The following is a 23,703-nucleotide window of genomic DNA, read 5'->3' on the forward strand; positions in this document are numbered from 1 at the left end:
TGACATGTTCCAGGATATGATTAATAGCCATTGTCTCCTGGTTGTGACTGACTGACTGGCTGACACCAGAATCAGTTTTGTTGCTTAACATCTAAAGACAATTCGTGTCACTGCCCACAAGTTTATCCTGTGTGATTATTTACATTGCTGCTGACAGACCATGCTCACACACTTAATATGTTTGGCTGCTTACACACCTTGATAGTACTGCCATATTATCCACATTGCTTGTCGCCTCCCATAATCAGGACAATGACACAGTCTGCAGTTAATCATGGGTTCATGAGCAACAGCAGGCGTGATTTATCTCAAATTGAAAAGAATAAAAAATTCGCTAAATCCTAGGGAAAGAATAGCGACCAATTGTATCGCCATTTTAAAGATACACCAAATTTTCTGCTCATGACTGTTACCGACACTACCATAACAAATTTACTTCCAGCTTTTAAGTGAGTTTTTATTTTCACAGAACAGCGGATCAACTGAACAGACCACCTGCAGCAATGTGTTCACAACAGGAGCATGAGTGGTAAGTGGACAAACACTTGAGGTTCATCAGCCAAACCTCATCCTGATCTCAGCAGACTTCCACATACTGAAACCTTAACTGGGTGGGAATCTACAGTAAGATCTTAGCTGATCTCTTTCTTTCCTTGTACTGGTCCATAAGTTAATGTAACTTCAGTAGCAGAAACAGGAGCAGGGAGGTTTGAAGACTGACCAGACTTGTTCAGACTTCAGCAGGATTTGGATGGATTGAACAAAAAGCAACTTTTCACTAGTGGGAATAATCTGAGGACACAAACTTAAGAAAAACCAGCCAAAAAAAATCCCAAAAGGGAAATGAGGAGTATTATTTTAATGCGGTGATATGATTTAAAACATACCTCCCCAAATCAAAAGGGATTTGGATAAAAAAAAATTGAAAAGAATAAAAAATTCACTAAATCCTAGAGAAAGAATAGTGACCAATTGTATCGCCATTTTAAAGATGCACCAAATGGCCTCCTTCTGTGCTGTATTATTCCTCGTTTTAACAAATCCCTTTTCTTCCATAATTAATGCAGTTCCAGCAGAAAGTGGAATCAGAACTTCCCAGGTCTGTGTGACGATCGAAAGTGCCTACATTTTAATCACGTAATTAGATATTGTACACTCACCTGACTCTGTAATCATGATGTTGTCATTGTGCCTGTCTCCTATACCCAGGATATAGGTGGCAACACAGTACCCAGCGCATGAATAAACAAACTTTTCCACGGCTGATTGGAACTGCAAGGGCAATGAAGAATTCATTCAGTTTGCATTAGAGGGAAGAGAGTTGAGTCAATCAAGCAAAGAATAAAGAGCCAACACAATTCAGCCAAAGAATAGTGCCAGTTAGTACTGTATTAAGTCCAAATGAAGAGTCTCGACCTGAAACTTAAACTGTTCATTTCCCTCTACAGATGCTGCCAGACCTGCTGAGTTCCTCCAGTAGTTTGTTTTTTTTGCTATTCTCCTAAGTAATAATGTACCTGGGAGAATCCAGCTACCAAACTGGACAGTATATATCCAACCAGCAGTGCCCAGGTGGAATGGATGTTTGTACCATTACCCTTCAGGCAGGGGATATCTTACTGAGTACATTGCCAATTTATCCCATTCAATGGAAATTTACTGTCATTCAAACCTGAGAACATTTGCAGTTAGCTGACCCTGGGACCTCGACACTGACTATGTCCAATCTGGTACATCTGCAGCCACCACTGCTGTTGCAAACATGCTTCATTCTCCTTGCTTGTCCAGTATTAGTGAATGAATTTCATCCCCATTGCTGTTTCTTATATTCTTCCAAGTATTTCTAAGTTATTTCCTCTTTGTTTTGACATTATTCTGTACCTCTCTCTTACTTTGTTGGCATGATTTTAGCACAGAGTGGGAAATATCAAAGTGATTTACAGTGAGAAATAGGTCTTTCTAAGTGTTATGGTAACAGGTGTTCTGGAATTGCTGTAATGGGTGTATGGGAGTGTGCTACAGTGGGAGAGGTATGGGATGTAGCAATGTTACAGAAGGTGATGTATTGGAGGATGTTACAGTGAGAGGTGTGGGAGATAGCAGGATTTTACAGTGTACAGAATCAGAGGCTGTGACAGAGTTGTGGGAGAAGGTGGAGATTAAGTAGTAGTATTCTGTAAAATGTTGCACTATATGAAATAAGCAACACAATATATTATGAAAATAAAAAAAAGCCTGCAGATGCCAGAAATCTGAAATAAAAACAGAAAATGCTGGAAATACTCAGCAGGTCAGGCAGCATCTGTGGAGATAGAAACAGAGTTAACATTTCAGGTCAGAGACCTTCATCAGAACAATGTGTTATGAGGAGTTTGGGGTATGTCTGTAAACATTGGGATACATTCCAATACAGTAAAAGCTATTAAGTAGTTGGGGGGTTGCTCTCAGGAGTGGGTCTCATTCCAAGCACTAAACAAGAATTTGCATCAATGTCCCAGGACCCCTATTATTTTGCATAACTTACTGCAAGCTTAAGGCCAACTCCAGTAGTTTGTGACTTGTGAAGTAAATCCCTTGGCTGACCCACTACAATTGCCCACCTGCCGCATTATAGCAGTTCAGGAACAGAAATTCGCCCTTAAAGAATTCACAACTCACTACCAACAAAAACTGAGATATGGATCAAAAATTCACTCTTATGGAATTTATGAGAGAAAAAAATAACCGAATACAAAATACAAAAGAAACAACAAATGTTGTATTACAGAAAACCGTGATACAGATGTTTTTCCAGGAATGCAACCTCCCTGTAACGTGGGGGTGCACTGTACTTGTGAACAAATCTGGGACCTGATGTTGCTCAGTAGCTGTGAGCTGGCAAAAGTGTGTAAGTTAATCCAGTTCATGCTTGAATGTTTGTGACCTGGCTCAGCTTCTTTGAATTGCTTTTAACGCTCCGGAGGTTATCCTGGACCTGAGAGACATCAATATCCCTGAACAGATTGTGAAATGGTGACCTGGTCTAAAATTACTGAACGTATCTGGTACCTGCTGAGTTATCCTTACACCAGTACTAACTCTCTTCAGTATCCAGCAGTTAGTTCATTTACCTTGTCCTCAATCGGGCACTTGTCCTTCAACCAGTGATTCAACACTTCATCCTTGAATGCCCCTGTGTTGCCGACTGTGCTCTGCTGGATTTTGGCGATGGTCGTGGCATCTTTTACAATCTGAATCATTCCTGTTGAAATACAACAAAATTTTCAGGTAGGTGACCTTGTACAGAACCACATTACATTATTTATTCAGAACTAAAGTCTACAGAGCTGTTTCATTAGTGTCCTGGGTACTCACAATGTTACATCATTGCTGGGTTAACCATTGAGTATGATGATATGTTCACTCCATCAATGATGGGCAACATTTGTGTAAAAGTAACTGAGATTGTAAGGGTTAATGTTGTTCAGCTTGTTGTGGCCTAACTATAGTTGAGATGCACGATGTCCAGGTGTCTTGTGTAAAACAAAGAAGTAGTTAATTAAAGGAATATCCTGTCTTTGCGATAAACGGTTATCCTTGGAGTCTGGAGCTGTCTGTGACTTCAGATTGTAACATGATGAACTGCTGCTGAGCTACAGAGTGCTTAAAGATAAAGAGAAATAATGGATAATGAGGAAAAGAATAAATCATTCTAATTAAGAAAGAATAAATCGTTAGAGTAGCTTGTTGTGTGAAATTTAGCACATAGGCTTCTTTGTTTTAAGTATAACAGAGGGACCCTGGCATTGAATCTTTGAGTGAGTATCAATACAGAGCTCAGGTTACACTGTTTACTCTTTCTCTGTATCCCTCACTCCCGCTAGCGTTAAAGATAATAAAGCATTAATCGTTGGTTCTGCAGTTGTCTGATTTATTATAGACCGTGGGTCGACTATTACATTTGTACAAGGGTGGAATCAGAACTGAAAGGCTGGTACCTAGTTACTCAGCACAGCCTTCTTTTCCAGATGTTGGTTGTTTTCTGAGCATTGTAAGTACTGAGAATATTAAATGTTACCACTTTCCATTGACTGGCCAACATTTGCCAATTCCTGCCTTTTTCAGGATGCAAGTTCATACTCCTATCAGTCCAAAACTGGCCAAAGCACCAACTTTCATCCCATACTTAGCTATTAATGACACGGGAGGAAGCTATTCAGCCTATCAGGTCATTGCCAGCCCCCAGTGGAGCTATCCCATCTCATTGCCACTCTTACTTCCCTGTAGTCATAGAGTCCTACAGCACAGAAACAGGCTCTTCAGCCCAACTGGTCCATGCCGACCAAGATGCCCATCAAGCTAGTCCCATTTGCCTGTGTTTGGCCCATAACCTTCTACCCCTTTCCTATCCACGAACCTGTCCAACTATCTCTTAAAAGTTGTTGTTGTAGCTGCCTCAACCACTTCCTCTGGCAGCTCGTTCCACATAGATACCACCCTGTGTGTAAAACAAAAGTTGCCCCTCTCACCTTCCTATCAAATCTTTCCCCTCTCACCTTAAGCCTCTGCCCTCTAGTTCTTGATTCCCCAACCCTGGGAAAAAGACTGTGCATTCACCCTATCTATGCCCCTCATGATTTTATACACCTCTATAAGGTCACCCCTCAGTCTCCTATGCTCCAAGGAATAAAGTCCCAGCCTGTCCAACCTCTCCCTGTAACTCAGTCCCTCAAGTCCTGGCAATGTTCTTGTAAATCTTTTCTGCACTCTTTCCAGATTAATGGCATCCTTCCTGCAGCAGAGCAACCAAAACTGAACACAAAACCTCAAGTGCGACCTCACCAGCATCTTGTACAACTGCACCATGAACCCCCAACTTTTATATTCAAAGCCTTGACTGATGATAGTCCTGTAACTTATTCTCTCTCATATGCCCATCAAATCCTCTTGAATCCCTTTCTCACTTACCCACGCTGAGGGATGATTTACAATAGCCAAATAACTTACCTGTAGGTCAGTGGCAGGTGAGAGGAACCCAGAACACCTAGGGAAAACCCATGCAGTCATAGGGAGAATGTCCATACTCCACACATGATTGAACCAAGGACTGAACCACGGTGCCGCCCATTGATCCAACTTGAATATGACCCTCGTTCCCTTGGTCAGTGACTGTGCTGTTTGCCATCCCCTGCCCTGTCTCTAAATACAGAAGGCGCACCAACAAGTAACCATTGTTTTTACCGATCTTATTCCCTGTGGCAATGCATCCATAGGGCAAAAGGCAAAGATCCAAGGATTCTGTCTCCCAGATGGAGTCCATGATTAGAAGGATCTGTAGATAAATGAAAATGACACCATTTAGGAAACGTAGAATGTAAAACAATACAACACAGGAGCAGGCCCTACAGCCCACAGTGTCTGTGCCAACCATGATACCGAATTAAATTAATCCCATCTGCCTGCACATGGTCTATGTTCCTTCATTCCCTGCCTAATCACATGCCTTTTTAAATGCCTCTTAAACTCCACTAGGCCGGCACGGTAGTGTAGCGGTTTGCGTAACGCTATTACAGCACCAGCGACCCAGGTTCAATTCCGGCCGCTGTCTGTAAGGAGTTTGTACGTTCTCCCCGTGTCTGCGTGGGTTTCCTCCGGGTGCTCCGGTTTCCTCCCACATTCCAAAGACGTACGGGGTAGGAGCTGTGGGCATGCTATGTTGGCGCTGGAAGAGTGGCGACACTTGCGGGCTGCCCCCAGCACATTCTCAGTAATGCAAAAAGACGCATTTCACTGTGTGTTTCGATGTACATGTGACTGATAAATAAATATCTCATCTTATCTTGTACCATGTCTGCTTCCACCACCACCCCTGGCAGCCCATTCCAGGCACCCACCACTCTCTGTGTTAAAAACTTGCCCAACACATCCCTTTAAACTTACCCCCCTCTCACCCTCTCGTAGTTGACATTTCTACCCTTGAAAAAAGATTCTGTCTACCCTACCCATGCCTCTCATAATTTTGTAAACTTCAATCAGGTCTCCCTTCAGCGTCCAACATGCCAGAGAAAATGCCTACTTAGTGTCACTGAATTACATTGTCCACCACTGTTACCAGCTCTGCTGTGTCCCCCTGTGTTATTAGTTTGCCCTCTGCATTAATGGGTGGGTAAAATGCCCTTCCCCAATTTTTTTTTGTATACACTATATCTTTTGTCCTGCCAATGTGTTTGTCTTTGCCTTACAAAGCAACACATATATTCTCCTCCACTATCGTACGGTCTGTTCAATGGCAAACACTTAAGTAAATAATTCAGAATTCTCAACAGGTTTACATTGCTTTGAAGCATAAAAACTTCATGGAAAAGTAGTCAAGCTGTGGGTAACTGGAGAAGAATAGAATTATTTAAAGCTTTGGATATTACCAAGAAGGATAGTAAGGCTGAAGATTAGAAGGGTTATAGAAAATGGCAAAGGATGACCAAGAAATGTTGAGAATTAAATAAGGGCAGTCAATGAAAGTTCATTTTGTTGAAATAAAAACAGAAAATGCTGGAAACAATCAGAAGGTCAGGCAGCATCTGCGGAAAGAGGAACCGTTAACTATTGGGGTCCCTTCATCAGAATCATTTGTTGATTCCCGGGATGAGGAGGTGCCTTAGAGGGAGAAAATGGACAAAGTCAGCCTGCACACTATAAGAAGTGAAAGGTGATCTCATATAAAATTCCAAGAGAGCTTGAAAGGACAGGTGCTGAGATCCCTGACTGGAGAGCCTAGAACCAAGGGTCACATCTCAGAATCACTGATTAGATCTTTGGAAGAGTGGATACCTGGTATTTGAGTATTTTCAAGGACTAGATCAATGCATTTCCAACGCCAAGGGAATTAAGGATAACAGAAGAACGTGGGCTTAAAGTAGAAGATCCACCATGATCATGTTGCATGCTGGAGCAAATCGAGACTGCACCTGATGTTCTTCCACATACTTTGAGTTTTAGAGTATTTTCCGCTCCTTTGCGACAATGCTGTGTACCTCTTTGTTACCTTGTTGCCATGTGGAGACTACTGATTTTAACACGGTTGTACTGGGAAATATCAAAATGATATAGAGTTCATAGAGTTCATACAGTCATACAGCATGGAAACAGGCCCTTCAGCCCAACTGGTCCATGCTGACCAAGATGCCCCATCCAGGCTAGTCCCATTTGCCAGCATTTGGCCCACAACCTTCTAAACCTTCCCAATTCATGTACCTGTCCAACTGTCTCTTAAAAGTTGTTATTGTACCTGCCTCAACCACTTCCTCTGGCAGCTTGGTTTAAAAACAATGCCCCTCAAGTTCCTATTAAATCTTTCCCCTCTCACCTTAAATGTATGTCCTCTAGTTCTTGATACCCCAACCCTGGGGAAAAGACCAAGTGCATTCACCCTATCTGTGCCCCTCATGATTTTATACACCTCTACAGGATCACCCCTCACTCTCCTACGCTCCAATGAATAAAGTCCTAGTCTGCTCAACCTCTCTCGATAGTTCAGTGCCTCAAGTCCTAGTAACATCCTCGTAGATCTTTTCAGCACTCTTTCCAGCTTAATGGCATCTTTCCTACAGTAGGGTGACCAAAACTGAACACAATATTCCTAGTGCGTCTTGAACAACTGAAACATAACCTCCCAACTTCTATACTGAATGCCCTGAATGAAGGCCAGTGTGCCAAAAGCCTTCTTCATCACTACCTACCTGTGACGCCACTTTCAGGGAACCATGTACCTGAACTCCAAGGTCCTTCTGTTCTACAACACTGTGCCATTCCCTGTGAAAGTCCTACCCTCATTTACCTTCCCAAAATGCAACACCTCGCACTTATCTAAATTAAACTCCATTTGCCACTCCTCAGCCCACTTACGTAGCTGATCAAAATTCTGCTGTAATTTGTGATAACCAAATTCACTGTCTACAGCACCACCTATTTTAGTATCATCTGCGAACTTACTAACCATGCCTTGTACATTCTCATCCAAATCATTGATATAGATGACAAGTAACAATGGGCCCAGCGCTGACCCCTGAGGCACATCATTAGTCACGGGCCTCCAGTCTGAAAAACAAACTTCTAACATCACCTTTTGCTTCCTACCACCAAGACAATTGTGTATCCAATCAGCCAGCTCTGCCTGGATCCCATGTGATCTAACTTTCCATAGCAGCTTACTGGGGGAATCTTATCAAAGGCCTTTCTGAAGTCCATATAGACTACATCTACTACACTGCCCTCATTGACCTTCTTGGTTACTTCTTCTAAAACCTCAATTAAATTTGTGAGACAGGATCTCCCACACACAAAGCCATGCTGACTATCCTTAATCAACCCCTGTCTATCTAAGTGCATGTATATCTTACTCCTCAGAATCCCCTGCAGTAATTTACCTACCACAGATGTTAGACTTACTGGTCTATAATTCCCAGGCTTTTCTTTGCTGCCCTTCTTAAATAAAGGCACAACATTAGCCACCCTCCAGTACTCTGACACCTCACCCGTGGCTATCAATGATGCACATATCTCAGCCAGGACTCCCGCAATTTCTTCTCTGGCTTCCCAGAGTGTTCTTGGATATAGCCGGTCAGGCCTTGGAGATTTATCTACCTTCATATGTTTTAAGACATCCAGCACTTCCTCTGCTGTAATGTAGACTGTCCCCAGGTCGCCCCCATCAACTATCTCAAGTTCCAAAGTGTTTCTCCATGGTAAAAACAGAGGAGAAATACTCATTGAGAACCTTGCCCATCCCCTGCGGCTCCACACATTGATGTCCACTTTGGCCTCTGAGCGGCCCAATTCTATCCACGGTTACTCTTTTTCCCTTAATATACTTACAAAATCTCTTTTGATTCTCCTTAATCTTCTCTGCCAAAGCGATCTCATGCCCCCCTTTTGCCCTCTGATTTCCTCCTCAAGTATACTTCTGCATCCCCCAATTTATAGTGAAAAAGTAAGGCTTGCCAAGTATTATAGTCACAGGACTGGGTTAATGAGAGTTAGGAGTACAGCAATGTTACAGAAAGCAGTGTATCAGAGAATGAGAGGTGTGGGAGATTACAGAGTGTTACTGTGGAGGGTATCTGAGATTGTGACAGAGTCTTGTGGGATAAAGCAGGGATTAAGTAGCACATCAGAGAATGTTACACTACATGAAATAAGCAACAGAATATGTTATGAGGAGTGTTAGGTATATCTTGAATTTTGCGATGCGATCCAATATAGCAAGGGCTGTTGTACTAAAGGAGGTGTTACAGTGAAGGATGTCGACCTGTAGCACTAGTGTCAGAATGTGGAGCCTGCAATGTACTGAAGTACCACACACATACCTGTATGATCAGCATGTCCTGCCGCAGGTCATCTCCATGTTTAAAGAGGATGCTGATGGTATCCTTGGATATAGAGGTCAGGTCAGCACACTTAAACTCCAGCCATAGAGGCTTTTTCTTTGAAGGCATTACTTTGCATTTGTCCACCTGTGAATCAGACAATAGATTCATTCTGTACTCTGACAGGATTTAACAATGTGTTTCTGTTGTTCTGGATATTAGTCGAGGATAATGTCACAAAAGACCCACATTAAAATAGCAATACCAATAGAACAGCATTTCTCTGCTAAATTTCCACAAGTAGCTCACTGGTGCTAAATGATTCTGAAGTTAAACGCGTATGTAGACAACCACAGCTAACCAAAGGATTATCAAATTTCTCATCCCACACAGTAGGTGGTATAGATTTATACATGAATTGGTGTGCATTGATATCGCCCTTAGATCCTGCAGTGGTGAGAACTGGAATATCATTGGAAATCAATGAGTAACTTGTCTTTCCATGGCTCTGTGTACAGGGGAGGTACTGCTCTCTATAACCACACTGGCCAGTGTGCAGCCTGCTGATCTCAGCCAGCTTAGATGGGAGAGAAAGACATTATAGTTGAACTCAAGAGATGCCGAACTGAACGAGTTGATGAACCAGGTCACGATTCTGTGGCACCTTTTAGGGACGTGTGCACTTGAATAAGTAACATGTGAAGTCGACGAGGCTTTGCTTAATATTGTTCTGACACTGCTTGTGTTGTTATATGAAAAATCGATAAGATACTGAAGACAGACCCTGACTGTGGAACCAGCAACCTCACCCCCATGAGTATAAGGCAAAAGATTCAATGGTGCCAAATCCAAATGTGAGAAATGAGCCTTTTTAATTATTTTTAATGTCTCTAAAAATATGTTCAGATGGGGAAAGAATAAATCATTGTTAAAAACTACACTTCCTTCCTCGTTCCCTTCACTGTCCCTTGGGGTCGATGATGACTTGCTTCCATTTCCAGTTCTATGGGTCGTGGGGTGACTGAAGAGTCCCGTATGGGATCCATAGATCCCGCCACAGGTGGGTCTGGAGGTGCTTGAGGAGGTAGGTGGGTGGGTAGTTCGGGATGCTGCTGTTTGTACCCGACCTCTGTATGCTCCTGTTGTCCTGATTGCAGGGTTTTGACCCGAAACATCGACAATTCCTTTCCTCCCACAGATGCTGCTCGACCCTCTGAGTTCCTCCAGCAGATTGTTGCTCCAGATTCCAGCATCTGCAGTCTCTTGTGTCCCCTGTGGCAGATATTCCTTATCCATTTTGCGCAGTCACGGGCTAGAGATTCCCATGGGTCAGTGACGATGTTATATTCTGACCAAGGGAATTTTGAGAGGACCTCCATCATCCTGGAAATCTCTTCCCATGACTGAGTAGAGAGCCTATTTCGGACATCTGGTGTCAGGCGTGTGAACAATGTGACCTGCCCACTGAAGCTGGTTGAGTGTAATTCGAGCCTGTTGGGTGTTGGGAGAGGACGCTGGCATTGGTTCACTTGAAGGATTTGGAGGAATCCTCACATTTGGAGGATCTTGTAGAGATGGCATTGGTGATTTCTCCCTGATGCTTTGAGATCCATACTCTGTGTTATCTGTGTGTCCACTGCATAGAGGAGGGAAGAGATCACAGCTGTTCAGTAAACCACGAGCCTGCTGGCAGGTTTGAGGTCTTCAAACCATTTTCCTTCAGTGGTTCAAAGGCTGCAATGGCAAAACGATCGAGTTGAATTTAACCATTGATGTCCGTCTTTGTCACGAGGTGGCTCCAGGGTGTCTAGTCATGGGTCTTGACTGTCAGGGTGTTGTGTTGCATGGTGGGGCAGGCTGGTTGAGGACCTTTGCCTTCCTGATGATTAGTGGAACACCCATCCCATTGTACACATCAGTGAAGGAGTCAACCATAAGCTAGATCTCTGCCTCTGAATGTGAACCTATACAAGCCTACTGTAAACTGATGGCTAGCTGGGATGACCTGGTCCTGAATTAGAGACAAGGACACCTCCAACTCTGTGTATAATGACAATCTGCACCATGTCTTCCATGCAAGTGTGGGGTATCTTTGAAGGTATTTTGGCTGAATGGAAGATAGGAGCTGGGTGGGTGCAGTCATTGAGAAATGCCTACATGAAGATGAATTTGGTACATCAATTGATTTAAAAGTCCTGCCGGTGAGGAATCTGATGGCTGCAGCTTTAGAACGTAAGCACCAGTCGAACATAATGTTCCTCGAGACACAAGAAACTGCAGATGCAGTTTTGGGAAAGGTTGAATAGGTTAGGACTTTATTCCTCGGAGGGCAGGAGAATGAGGGGAGATACACAGAATTATGAGGGGTATAGATAGGGTGAATGCATGCAGGCTTTTCCCCACCCCCAAGGATGAGTGAGAATAGAACTAGAGGACGTAGGTTTAGGGTGAAAGGTGAAATATTTAAGGGGAATCTGAGGGGAAACTTCTTCACTCAGAGGGTGGTGCGAGTGTGGAACGAGCTGCCAGTGGAAGTGGTGGGTGCGGCTTCAATTGTAACATTTAAGGGAAGTTTGGATAGGTGCATGGATGGGAGGGGATTGGAGGGATATGGTCTGGGTACAGGTAGATGGGACTAGGCAGAAGATCAGGTCGGCATGGACTAGATGGGCTGAAGGGCCTGTTTCTGTGCTGTAGTGCTCTATGACTTGATGCTGGAATCTGGAGCAACCCACAAAATGCTGGAGGAACTCAACTGGTCGGGCAGCATCTATGGAGGGAAATGGACAGTCAACGTTTCAGTTCAAGATCCTTCAAGAAGATAACGTTCCTTGAGCTTTTAGCCTGGAGACTCCTACCTCCACAGAAGATATGGAGTGGGATGGGTAGGAAAGGAACCAGTGTGAAAGGATAGCTCAGGGACAGAGGGCAACGTTCACAAGTTCTGAGACATGGTGGTCGTGGTGCAGGGGACCCAGCGGAGGAGAGATTTCCTGTGCAGACATTAGGAATCCGCCTCACCTTTGTGTCCTTTTCCCCTCCAGCAGCCGGTTTCATTTCCTCCTGTGGACCGAGGAGGACACCTTGCAAGATGCCTGATCAAATGTCCCCTTTCCCCTGGTCAGAGGTCTAATAAGACAGGGGAGCCCATCACTCGCTGTTATTACCAGAAATCCTGAGCATTTCCTAGAATAAACTTTGGTTGCATTGGTGAAGTCTTGATAAAGCGTTCCAGAAAATCTCCTGCTATGTTTCAAGAGTCCTCCTCAAACCTTTGTCATTGAGAATAAAAAGAGATGACGACACGGAGATTGCTCCACACCATTTGTTTTGGCATCAGAACTCTGCTGTGGGTCATCCCAATGCTTGTGAAAGTCATGAAAAGAGTGACGATTTGAATTAACGTTGCCAGAAGAGGTTTGTCGGACTTCCCTATGTAACTCCATGCTGGAGCTGATGTCATTATTTCTCAGTGACTGTTGCAGGTTGTTCCAACTGTTAGCCTATGGCACTGCAATGCGATCTTTACAGCCATCTCTTTAAAGGGATAAAATATCATACAAACAACATTCTTCCAACCACAGGGGAGCATTGTTACCAAATAAATGGATGCTGCAATGGAAAGGGAGTGGTATCAGAGGATCCCACACTGGCTGGTGAAGAACAGTACCCACAGGAGGCATGTTCTTTGTGCTAGGGGACCACAGACACTGTTAAAGGCCACGACCAAGTTAGAAGTTTCCAGGGAGGTCTCTGCCAGGACATGCGTGCACACTCTGAATGCCTGCACTTCAGGGGAATGTTTCTTCACTGCATTGCTGTTGGTGTCATTTGGTGGAGTTTTACGCCTGAAGAAAGGTGTCGTGGAGAACAAGAATCCGACTGAAAAACAAGGACACCAGCTACCAGATTGCTGCTAAGACAGCAGAAATGGGAATGGAACTATCAACTCCAAGTTAACCCAGTTTTCGACAGCGCTGGACTATTTATCTATTGGGGGTTGTGTGAACACATTTCTAGTCTGATACCTTTACTCAGGATTCAAGATCATTTGCAATAACTAGATTCTCAAGCTGGCTACTATTAGGATAGGGTGTTGGGTCAAATGTCAGCCCAGAATCTTGTGCGGCCTCTTCAATGAGCACGACCAAGCATTAAAGTTGTCATCTGTCTTAAATAAAACCAATATTTCAGTTTTACAGCCACTCGTAACCACTTAAGAAGCTTTTTAAGTGACTAAAGAAACTGGGGAAAGTTTCCCCATACCAAGTGCGATGTCCCACAGGCATGACGTCTCACGGGGTGACCCCCCCCCTTACGGGCGTGAACCCCCCCACTGGTGTGATGTTCCCCCCCACGGGTGTGGCCCCCCCCAGGGGTGTGACCTACCACAAGTCCACCAGCACGGAGGCCAGGATCGTATGGAACTCGGAAATCTTCTGGGAAATCAGTGAATTGGAGTTTCTCAAGCTTTTGTCTTAACTGCAGGATTGCTACAAACAAAAAGGATTCAGTTAGACACTGCTCAGCATTGATGAGGGTAGCTCTGACTTCCCAAGTCCTGTCTCAGTTGTGTTTCAGGTGGTAACACTCTTGCCTGAGCGTCTGAAGGTTGTGCATATGAAACCCACTCCAGAGGCTTGAAGACAAACATTCCAGGGTGATATTTCCGTGCAGCACTCTGGGAGTTCCGCCCCAGCAGATGTGCTTTCAACAAGAAGTTTAAACTGAAGCCCCATCTACTCTGTCAGATGACTATTAAAGACCTCCTGGTAATAACTTGCAGAAGAATGGTGAAGTTATCTCAGCATCCTCAATCAGGATTAATAAAACGAATTATCTTGTCACAATCACACTGCTGTTTGTGGCACTAATTGACTCGTGAGTTTCCTACATTACAATAGTGAATATATTTGAAAAATATTTCATTTACCGAAGGTTACCTTAGGACTTTCAAAGCTAGTGAAAGGTGCAATATATACTTGTTTTTTTAGTGTGCTTCTCTTCCCTAGTTTGTGCTTAATTCAATCCATCGAGTTTCTGTCTTTCCTTTATGAATTTATATCCCAATTGATACACTGAAAGTGGCCATTCGGGCTATCTCGGCTGTGATTATTCTTTGGAAGAGCAATCCAACTTGTCCCATCTCCTGTCTGAGACCTAAACTGTTAACTGTTTCTCTTTCCACAGATACTGTCTGATCTGAGGACTATTTCTGTTTTTATATCTCATTTTCCCAGTTCTTTGCATTCGGTTCTGCAAAGTTCAGTTTCTCATGTGTATAGTGAGCACACGGCTGATGTCCATAGTTTCTGTCCCATTCAAATAAGTCTTTGTATCCACTCCAAGGCCAATTTAAGATAAGAGATAAGATATCTTTATTAATCACACGTACATCGAAACACACAAGCCGAAGGGCCTGTTTTGTGCTGTATGGTTCTATGGAAATGCATCTTTTGCCTAGAGTGTTCTGGGGGCAGCCCGCAAGTGTCGCCATGTTTCCGGTGCCAACATAACATGCCCACAGTTCCTAACCCGTAGGTCTTTGGAATGCCGGAGGAAACCGGAGCACCCGGAGGAAACCCACGCAGACACGGGGAGAACGTACAAACTCCTTACAGGCAGTGGCCGGAATTGAACCTGGGTCGCTGGCGCTGTAAAGCATTAGGCTAACCGCTACACTACTGTGCCTGGCCAAGGGGAGGTTATATGCTGTGGAACTGATTGAGACAGCTCAACTCAGTTCCCAGAACCCTAACACTCAGGTGATGGGAGGAACTGTTGTTCCCTTGATTTGGACTGGATTTAAGCCTTATTCAGAAAGGTGAAAATTTATTGTATAACAAGTTGCACCACTCATTGCACTAACCACCTTATAAATCTTCATGTGATACAAGAGCACAAATGAATTAAGTCAGAGAGGCAAAATCTAACGCTTAAGACTCAATTTACTCTTCAAACAGGGTCTAGTTAAACAGTGACTCAACACAAATAGAACTCATGAAAGAAACTACAGCAACATCTCCCACCAAAGGCAGCAATATTCTAACAAGTAGGATTTCAAGGAATCGCTACACAATATAAATTTTCGGTATAAAATTAATCACAGTCATTTGTAGCAGTGATTTCTGGGAGAATTAGTGCGTTGGGGCAAGACATCATCACACAGAGCCAAAAGTGGTCAACGTACCTTGAGCTGAAACGTCGTACTTCTCGGCAGTGATGTTCTTTATCTCCAGCGTCACCTTGTGCAGAGTTTCCATGACCTTGACCTGCTTCATGAAGTCCATCAGCATGGCTGCCCCGCAGCCTCGGAGGTAGGCCTCCAGAATGACTGCGTAGCGCTGGCGATAGTGCATCGACTCAGCCACTTCGCTTCTCAAAAACCAGAACAGAAAATGACCAATTCGTTTACTCTAAAGAGGAGCCAAAAGAGAGAAAAGTTTTCTTCTTTACATTTTGGGAGAAAGAAAAGATTCAATAACCTTCTTTGAATTTGACAGAGGGAGATTAAATACTCACTCTTAATGCTCTTTTGAGGAGAAATCGTGCGAGGGCACTGTCATGGTATGGCTCGAACTTGACTGCCTGAAATTAGATTTAAGTAACATTTGGAAATGAGCAGATGTCCCACAGTTAGGGTTCTGCAGCAAAAACAACAATGTGCATTTATGTAGTTCCTGTAATCCAGCAAAATTATTGGAGTGTAGTCAAAGTGTGACGCCAAGTTACATGATAGGAAAGGTGACCAAAAGCTTCATTAAAGGATGGATTTTAAGCAGGAGGAGGAGGAAAGAGGGGTGAAGAGGCAGAGAAATTTGAAGAGCAAGTTTCAGAGCTCAAGACCCAGCCAGTGGGAAGGAAGGCAACCAACAACAGGCAGGGCAACTGATGCACAAGAGGCCAGCTGCCAGGGAGCTGCTGAGCCGCAAGAGATCGCTGACACAGAGAGGGGCAAGAGCTTGGAGGGATTTTCCGATCCTCTCCGACTACAGACCAGAGGACTAGATCGTTGCTAACTTGGTGCTTTTGTTTAAAAGTGGCAGAAGGATAAAAGTAATCACAAATCAGTTAGCCTAACGTCAGTGCTGGGCAAATTATTAGAAAAAAAATTACTTTCGGGGCCCGTACAAATTTTCATTTAGAAAGCCAGATTAATCAAGGACGGCTGACAGGGATTTGCTGTGAGAAGACTGTGTCTAACTTGACTGAATTCTTCTGAAAAGGTACCACGAAGGGTGAATGAGGATTGTGAATTTGATATAGTCTGCGTGAATTTTAGTAAAGTGCTTGACCAAGTTTCACATACTAAGTTGATCAGAAAAGCGTCATGTAGAACGCTGAAGTGCCACGGCGGTAGAAGACAATGGTTAATGGTCATCGGGGGTTTTGTGACTGTATTCAGCTGTAGGCGGAATATTAGATCCCGTGCTTTTCATGGTTTGTATCAATGGTTAAGACATGGTTAAGAAGTTTGCAAATAATGATAGAAACATGGTCGAAAGTGAAGGTGTAAGCTGTGGTCTGCAAAATATAGACAAAGTCTGGCCCACAGATGTGGACTTCAGTCTGGAGAATTAAGGAGGCACGCAACTGGGGAGGATGAGCAAGGCAAGGGGATGCACAAAAATATTGGGAAGCGTCAAGGAACCGAGTGACTGACATGTACACTGATCCCTGAAAGCAGCATTGCAGGGAGATAAAGTGGTTAAGAAGGTACATTGGATACTTAAGTTCTACCCCTCAGTCAATAAAGACAAGGGATATGATGCTAGAATTTTACAGGCTGTGCAATCCTAGGTTTCTCCCTTTAAGGCAGTTCTGCCCCACCGCGAGCTTGGATGCTTGGTAGATTTTATACATAGATTGCTTACAGAAAGAACTTCTGAGGGAGATGACACAAGAAATGGTTGGCATTAAAATGTAATTAAAATGTGGACTATGGCTCCTATCTGGCGAACAGGCTGGGTTGATAGAACACCAGGACCCTCGTGAGTAACGCACGTTCTAAAGTCAGGCATGAATTTAAAGTTGGAATGGGACCACCGTGTGTCGGGTGTCGGCTGTTCTCAATTGTCCAACTTTTGTTGGTGGAAGGGATGCTTGAATATTGGTATTAAAGGTCGGCATTGTCTGAAGTGCTTGATTATGTAAATAAAGAGCAATTTTATAACCTGTAAGTGCTGATAAAGGTTAGGGATCTTGGTGCTGGGGAATGCAATACTTCATATTCTGGTTACACTTTGCCCAGTCTGTGCTCCGTCTCACAGTGAGTTACAGGCCCAACATTCAAAGAGCCAGAATAATGTACCAGCAATTCATTGATGCAATGCCAAGGTTGAAAGTCCCCAGTAACTGCACTCTGGTAGCTCAGGTGATGTATGAACTCCCTCCTTTGGAGACGTCATCACATTCGGTACTGGGAACTTAACTATAAACTGACAACGGCATTGGGTGTTCCTGAGGTTTATACCATGTACAGAGCAGTGATAGGTTTCAGTCACTGTTCAGCTCGGAGTGGTCTTTCATTTTAATTAGTTGTCAGATGTAGATGAGGCTGGGCTAGGATTTCATGCCCATCTCTAGGTCTGGGTGCTGAATTAGCACAGTGATATTGGGCAGGGAGTTCCAGGGAGTTAGATTCAGCAACAATGCCTGAACTGAAGTACATTTCAGGGGTGGATCAGATAGTGTTACAGTGAGGGGTGTGGGGTGTATCAGAGTGTTACAGTGAGGGGTGCGGGGTGTATCAGAGTGTTACAGTGAAGGGTGCAGGGTGTGTCAGAGTGTTACAGTGAGGGGTGCGGGGTGTGTCAGAGTGTTACAGTGAGGGGTGCGGGGTGTGTCAGAGTGTTACAGTGAGGGGTGCGGGGAGTATAAGAGTGTTACAGTGAGGGCTGCGGGGTGTATCAGAGTGTTACAGTGAGGGGTGCGGGGTGTATCAGAGTGTTACAGTGAGGGGTGCGGGGAGTATCAGAGTGTTACAGTGAGGGGTGCGGGGTATATCAGAGTGTTACAGTGAGGGGTGCGGGGTGTATCAGAGTGTTACAGTGAGGGGTGCAGGGTGTGTCAGAGTGTTACAGTGAGGGGTGCGGGGTGTGTCAGAGTGTTACAGTGAGGGGTGTGGGGAGTATCAGGGTGTTACAGTGAGGGGTGTGAGATACATTTCACTTGTTTCATTTACCAATATTATTGCTTAATCACACCCTGAGAGAGGTAGTTATCAGATCCACCCTGTTGGAACGTGAAGGTGAGGATGTTTAAGATGCGTCTACCCATTGTAATTTTCTTCTGTTTGGCTCCTGCTTTACTCCCGACCTCTCTCAATCTGTATCCCCTGCCTTAATCACCAATGAGCCAGCTGTTTGGCACGTTTATCGTGGTGTGGTGTAGTACGACAGCTCAGACCGTTCCCTGGACAGTGACACCAAGCTGAAGCCCATTCCAGACTCAGCCCCATTCTGCAAACATCGAGAACAATGAAGCCCAGTTGACTTCCGTGTCAGAACCCCTGCTTGACGGGTGCTGGGTTCTCAAGGGCTGGTTTGCCAACTCTCGAACCCTCTAGCCTGCACTATTTATTGCTACACCTATCACCCACGTTGGACCCTCCTCTTTAAGCACACTCATGTATAATTGCAGATTACTTTACCTGGACCAACTGTAGGAGATAACAGAGCACCCCACTATTGTCAAGGGTCTCCAGCTTCCGAATAGCCAGCGTACGAACTTGCTCATCGGAAAATCGGCAGTCCAGGAGCTGCATCGCGAGTCCCACGTCCAATGGGCTGTTGTCCCACACGTCCTGGTTGTCCAGGAGTTGGTGGGTTTTCAGCACCACCTCCTGCTGCCCCCATTTCACAGAGCTAAGAAACTTGGGGTAGGCTTTAGGCTGCCTCATGCATTCATGCCTGAAGTGCCAGAGTAACTCCTTGTCCTCGGAGCTCAGTGGGCTCAGGGGGTCAGTGCTGATGATTTCCTCAAACTGTTTGCGTAGCTGACTGTGCATTTCCTGGCCTGACCTCTCCGGCTTACAGTCAGGGGTGTGACGGCCTCGGGGCAGTGCAATGGGGTAATTGTACCTGTCCAACAGGATGCAGATAGCCATGGAGGTCTGCTTGTCAGGATTGGTTGCAGACGTGAGCTTGTCAGCTTCGATCGTTCCTTGCTCTTCGCCTTTATCGGGGATCTTCCACATGTGAAGCACATACTCTCCTTGCCTGAGGAGCGACCGATGGTCGATCACCAACAGGTTGACGTAGTACAACATGTGATTCTTGCTCTTGCTGTCCACCGTGTTATCATCTTGCACTTGGAATGCACCCTTTGTACTTTGCACTGGTGCTTTACCGCAGTAAACCTGGAGGTTCAGCCGTGCTCCCTTGGGCAGATCTCTGACCTTGATGTCGAACTCCAGCCACACGTTCCACAGAACCTCTTCGGTGAAGGCTTTTGTCGACGTCTTTTGTTGGGCAAGTAACTGCTGCCCGTGCAGTATGCTAGCCTCGACAAAGACCGTCAGTTCTGTGTTCCTTGGGAGCACGGGGATGTCAATCCCAATAATCTTGACTCTGAACTTCCTGTCACAGTCCCAGAGGGATATGGTGAATACTTTGTCATGATCCTTTCCTTCCAGGGTTAGCTGTTCATGTGACCCAGTCACCCCCGTGCAGTCATCCACAAGGGGCCACTCTTCCTTCTGAGCCACATCCAACTTGGGATCTGGGGGCTGAACCAGGACAAAGTGGATTTCCTCGCTGTTCTTCAGACAATTTCTGACCCAGCAGAAGTCCTTGATTGGGTTCTCACCAACGATGTAATCCTCCCTGCCACAGACCCTGAGGACAAAGTCTTCCTCGCTGTGAAATTCCGAGATGCCCAGCAGGCCCATCTTGTTGGCCATCTTCTTGAAGAAGTTCTTCAGGATGGTCCGCGGGGTCTCGTCAATGGACACTTTGATGGTTAGGCTCATCGTTCCCCTGTGGATGATAATGAAGATGTGATTGCTGCTGATCTTACTCAGCAGATATTCAGGCAAAGGCTTGGAGGTGATACAAGGATCCATCGAGTACAGCATTGCATCCCTGCTGGACACCTCACTCAGCTGGGGGGTGATCAGCTTTCGGCGAGTAAACTCCAACTCGTCATCGTGGACGTTGCTGACATCCGTAACATCGTAGCCGATCAGGTAGTTCAAGTTCCTCTGCAGCTGCAAGGATTCCTCCGAAGCCTTTGCCTTCTCCACCAAGTGGATCTTGCCGTTGTTCCTCTGTAGTGTCTTCCAGTAGTTGATGCAATCCAGTGTTTGGATCACCTGGTGTTTGTCGTATATCTCATACCACTGTCCCTCCTTCTGGTACAGCATCCTGAAGTGGTCGGGGCTGAACTTCTGGTAGTAGTCCGGGTTAGCGCTGATCCCACCAGCCTTCACCCAAATCCTTGCTTTCAGTTGTTCTACCGTGTAGTTCCCCAGCACCTCCATGGAGACCTTCTCGTGGGTATTGCTGAACTTGTTCCGCGTGGGGAGAACAAAATCGAGAGGCAGCTGCTCCAGTGAATAGAACTGCATGTTCCTGGCGGTGTTGGCTCTCATTTTCCGTCTCCTGCCCCTGTTTTCCTCTCTCATCACAATGGGCAACTCATTATTCTCACTTGCTGACTGTTCCATGCCAGGGCGAATCTGCCGAGGAAACACAGCACGGATTATTCGGCTGCTCCTGTTGAGCTACTGATGCAGTGTGGTAGATACCAGCACACTCTGCTTCAGATTGTTTTCATTTTCAAACTTCTTTCCCCTCTGTCCTTCATGGAAGAGGCTAGCCAATGCTAGGGTATAGTTTCAAGGCTATTAGTTATTGCAAGAAACTAATCTTCATTTTATACTATAAACTTTCATTCAGTGGGACTGCTTTTATCTCTGAATCAGAAGCTGTAAGTTCACAGTTCTACTGGTAAATTGTATTATTATTGTACATGTACCGAGGTACAGTAAAAAAAACTTTGTTTTGCATGCCATCCATACAGATCACTTCATCACATCAGTACATTGAGGTAGCACAAGGAAAATCAAAGCAGGGTGCAGAATAAAATATAACAGTTACAGAGAAAGTACAGTGCAGGCAGACAATAAGATGCAAGGCCATAACGAGATAGATTGTGAGGTCAAGAATCCATCTTATTGTACTAGGGAACCGTTCAAAAGTCTTCTAACAGCGGGATAGAAGCTGCCCTTGACCCTGGCAGTATGTGCTTTCAGGCTTTTGTATCTTCTGCCCGATGGAAGGGGGGGGAGAAGAGAGAATGTCTGGGGTGGGTGGGGTCTTTGATTATGCTGGCTGCTTCACCAAGGCAGTGAGAGGTGTAGACAGGATCCGTGGAGGGGAGGCTGGTTTCTGTGATGTGCTGAGCTGTGTCCACAACTCTCTGCAGTTTCTTGCAAGTTCGGGCAGAGCAGTTGCTGTACCAAGCCGTGATGCATCCGGGATAGGATGCTTTCTGTGGAGAGAGAGTTGATGGGTAAATTGGCCCCTTAGTGAATAGGTAGGTGGTAGAATTTGGGGGGGGGGGGGGGGGTTGTTGATGTGACTGTGGGGAGAACATAGCAGTCGGATCCTGTGACCGTGTGGGCTTCCTCTGGGTACTCTGGTTTCCTCACACATCTCAAAAACATGTGGGTCGGTAGGTTAATTGGAAGCTGCAAGTTGCCCCTAGTGCGTAGGTGAGGGGTAGAATCTGGGGGAAGTTGACGAGAATGTGGGAAGAACAAAAACGGAATTGGTGTAAATATGTGGTTGATGGTCAGTATGGCCTCGTATGGGCCGAAGGGCCTGTTTCCCTGCTGCACCTCTCTATGATCAGTGTAGGATTGGTGTAAATGGGTGCTTGATAGTCAGTGAGGAATTGGTGGGCCAAAGAGTCTACCTTCGAGCTGTTTGACAGGATCGTAGTCTGTGTTGGCACTCCAGTGAAATGCTGAGGGACTGCCGTCCAGGCGAAGGTGCCATCTTCAGATGCATAGCTGCACTGAGGAGCTTGCCTACACCCTCAGTGGCAATAAAAGATTCCACGGCGCTGTTGAAGAAATGGCTGCCACTTACTGGGCGTTATTACATTTGTGGCACCCAGCTAGGTTTCCTACATTACATCAGTGGCTCACACTGGGTCCTTCCATAGTGTGGCAAAACTCATACTCGATCTATTAACTGTATGGGGATAAGATAAAGTCACAGAGTCATACAGCACAGAATCAGGCCCTTTGGCCCACCATTGTCCGTGACAATCCTTTTGCCCACCTACACCAATCCCATTTGCGTGCATTAGGTCCGTATGCTTCCATGCCCTGCCTGTTTCAGTATCTGTCTCAATGCCTCTTAAACTGAATCCACCACCTCCGCTGGCAGCCCGTCCCAGACGTCAACCGCTCTCCGTGTAAAAGACTTTCCCCTTCAGATCCACTTTAAAACTCCTTCCTCTCACCTTAAACCTGTGCCCTCTTGTTTTTGATACCCCTCCTAGGAAAAAACTATTTTGACTGGCTACCCTATCTACGCCTCTCATAATTTTACATACCTCTGTCAGGTCACCTCTCAGCCTCCTTCACTCCAGAGAAAACATGACCAGCCTGTCCAATCTCTTCCCAGAACTAGAGATTCCTCCAATCCTGGCAACAGCCCAGTGAATCTCCCTCTGCACTCTCCCCAACGCAACCACATCCTTCCTATAGTGTGGTGACCAGAACTGCACACAGTGCTCCAGATATCTTCTCTTCAACATGCCCCAATTATACAAGATAGCTTGATGTGGAGGTCACCCTGTGGTCACTTCGTGTCCATTAACTAAGAAGAATCCAGAGTTCTTAATGCCCCCCTGTATGGGGTAATCGCCTGAGACCCTCCTGTGTGGGATACTCACGACAGACCCCTTCTCTGCAAACACCCTCGTGTTACTGCTTCTTGCTTCTGTTAGCTGACTTCATTACACTAACCCAATTTGTAGTTTATATACCGAGATCCCTCAGAGCACTGGGTTTATGTTTATATTCCTTTGATAACCCTCAGTACCATTTTAACCAGAAATTTATCAGCTTCTTAAACCAACCGCTAGCTGATATGCCATTAATCCTCCCTGTGGGCAGTCTAACCTGCAATAAAAACAGAAAATATCTCACCAGCCAGGCAGCCTCTATGAAGAATGAAGAAGAATTAACATTGCAGCTCACTGACCTTTCATCAGACTGCAGAGCAGGGCGAGGAAAGCTTTCCAATCTCGGAGAAAGCTGGTGTATTCTACATAATTGCTTGCATCTGCATTATTGATCCATCCATCAAGCGATATTTCTGGTTATGTACCCTTCCCAGTCTAT

At 45.1% G+C, this 23,703-nt stretch overlaps 1 protein-coding gene across 1 annotated transcript in view; it reads right to left on the bottom strand.

The window, feature by feature from the left end:
* pik3cg (phosphatidylinositol-4,5-bisphosphate 3-kinase, catalytic subunit gamma) overlaps positions 1-23,703 on the bottom strand; it is a 35,125-nt gene that overhangs the window by 7,063 nt on the left and 4,359 nt on the right. The window contains exons 3-10 of the mRNA XM_052032754.1: positions 18,994-21,021; positions 15,864-15,929; positions 15,532-15,757; positions 13,731-13,834; positions 9,342-9,488; positions 5,221-5,311; positions 3,111-3,241; positions 1,161-1,272 (exon numbers count right to left, since the gene is read on the bottom strand). Coding sequence (XP_051888714.1) covers positions 1,161-1,272; positions 3,111-3,241; positions 5,221-5,311; positions 9,342-9,488; positions 13,731-13,834; positions 15,532-15,757; positions 15,864-15,929; positions 18,994-21,009 — 2,893 coding nt within the window. The 5' untranslated portion in view covers positions 21,010-21,021. The remainder of the gene's footprint in view (positions 1-1,160; positions 1,273-3,110; positions 3,242-5,220; positions 5,312-9,341; positions 9,489-13,730; positions 13,835-15,531; positions 15,758-15,863; positions 15,930-18,993; positions 21,022-23,703) is intronic.

The sequence above is a fragment of the Pristis pectinata genome, chromosome 18, assembly GCF_009764475.1.
Source record: "Pristis pectinata isolate sPriPec2 chromosome 18, sPriPec2.1.pri, whole genome shotgun sequence".
Lineage (NCBI taxonomy): Eukaryota > Metazoa > Chordata > Chondrichthyes > Rhinopristiformes > Pristidae > Pristis > Pristis pectinata.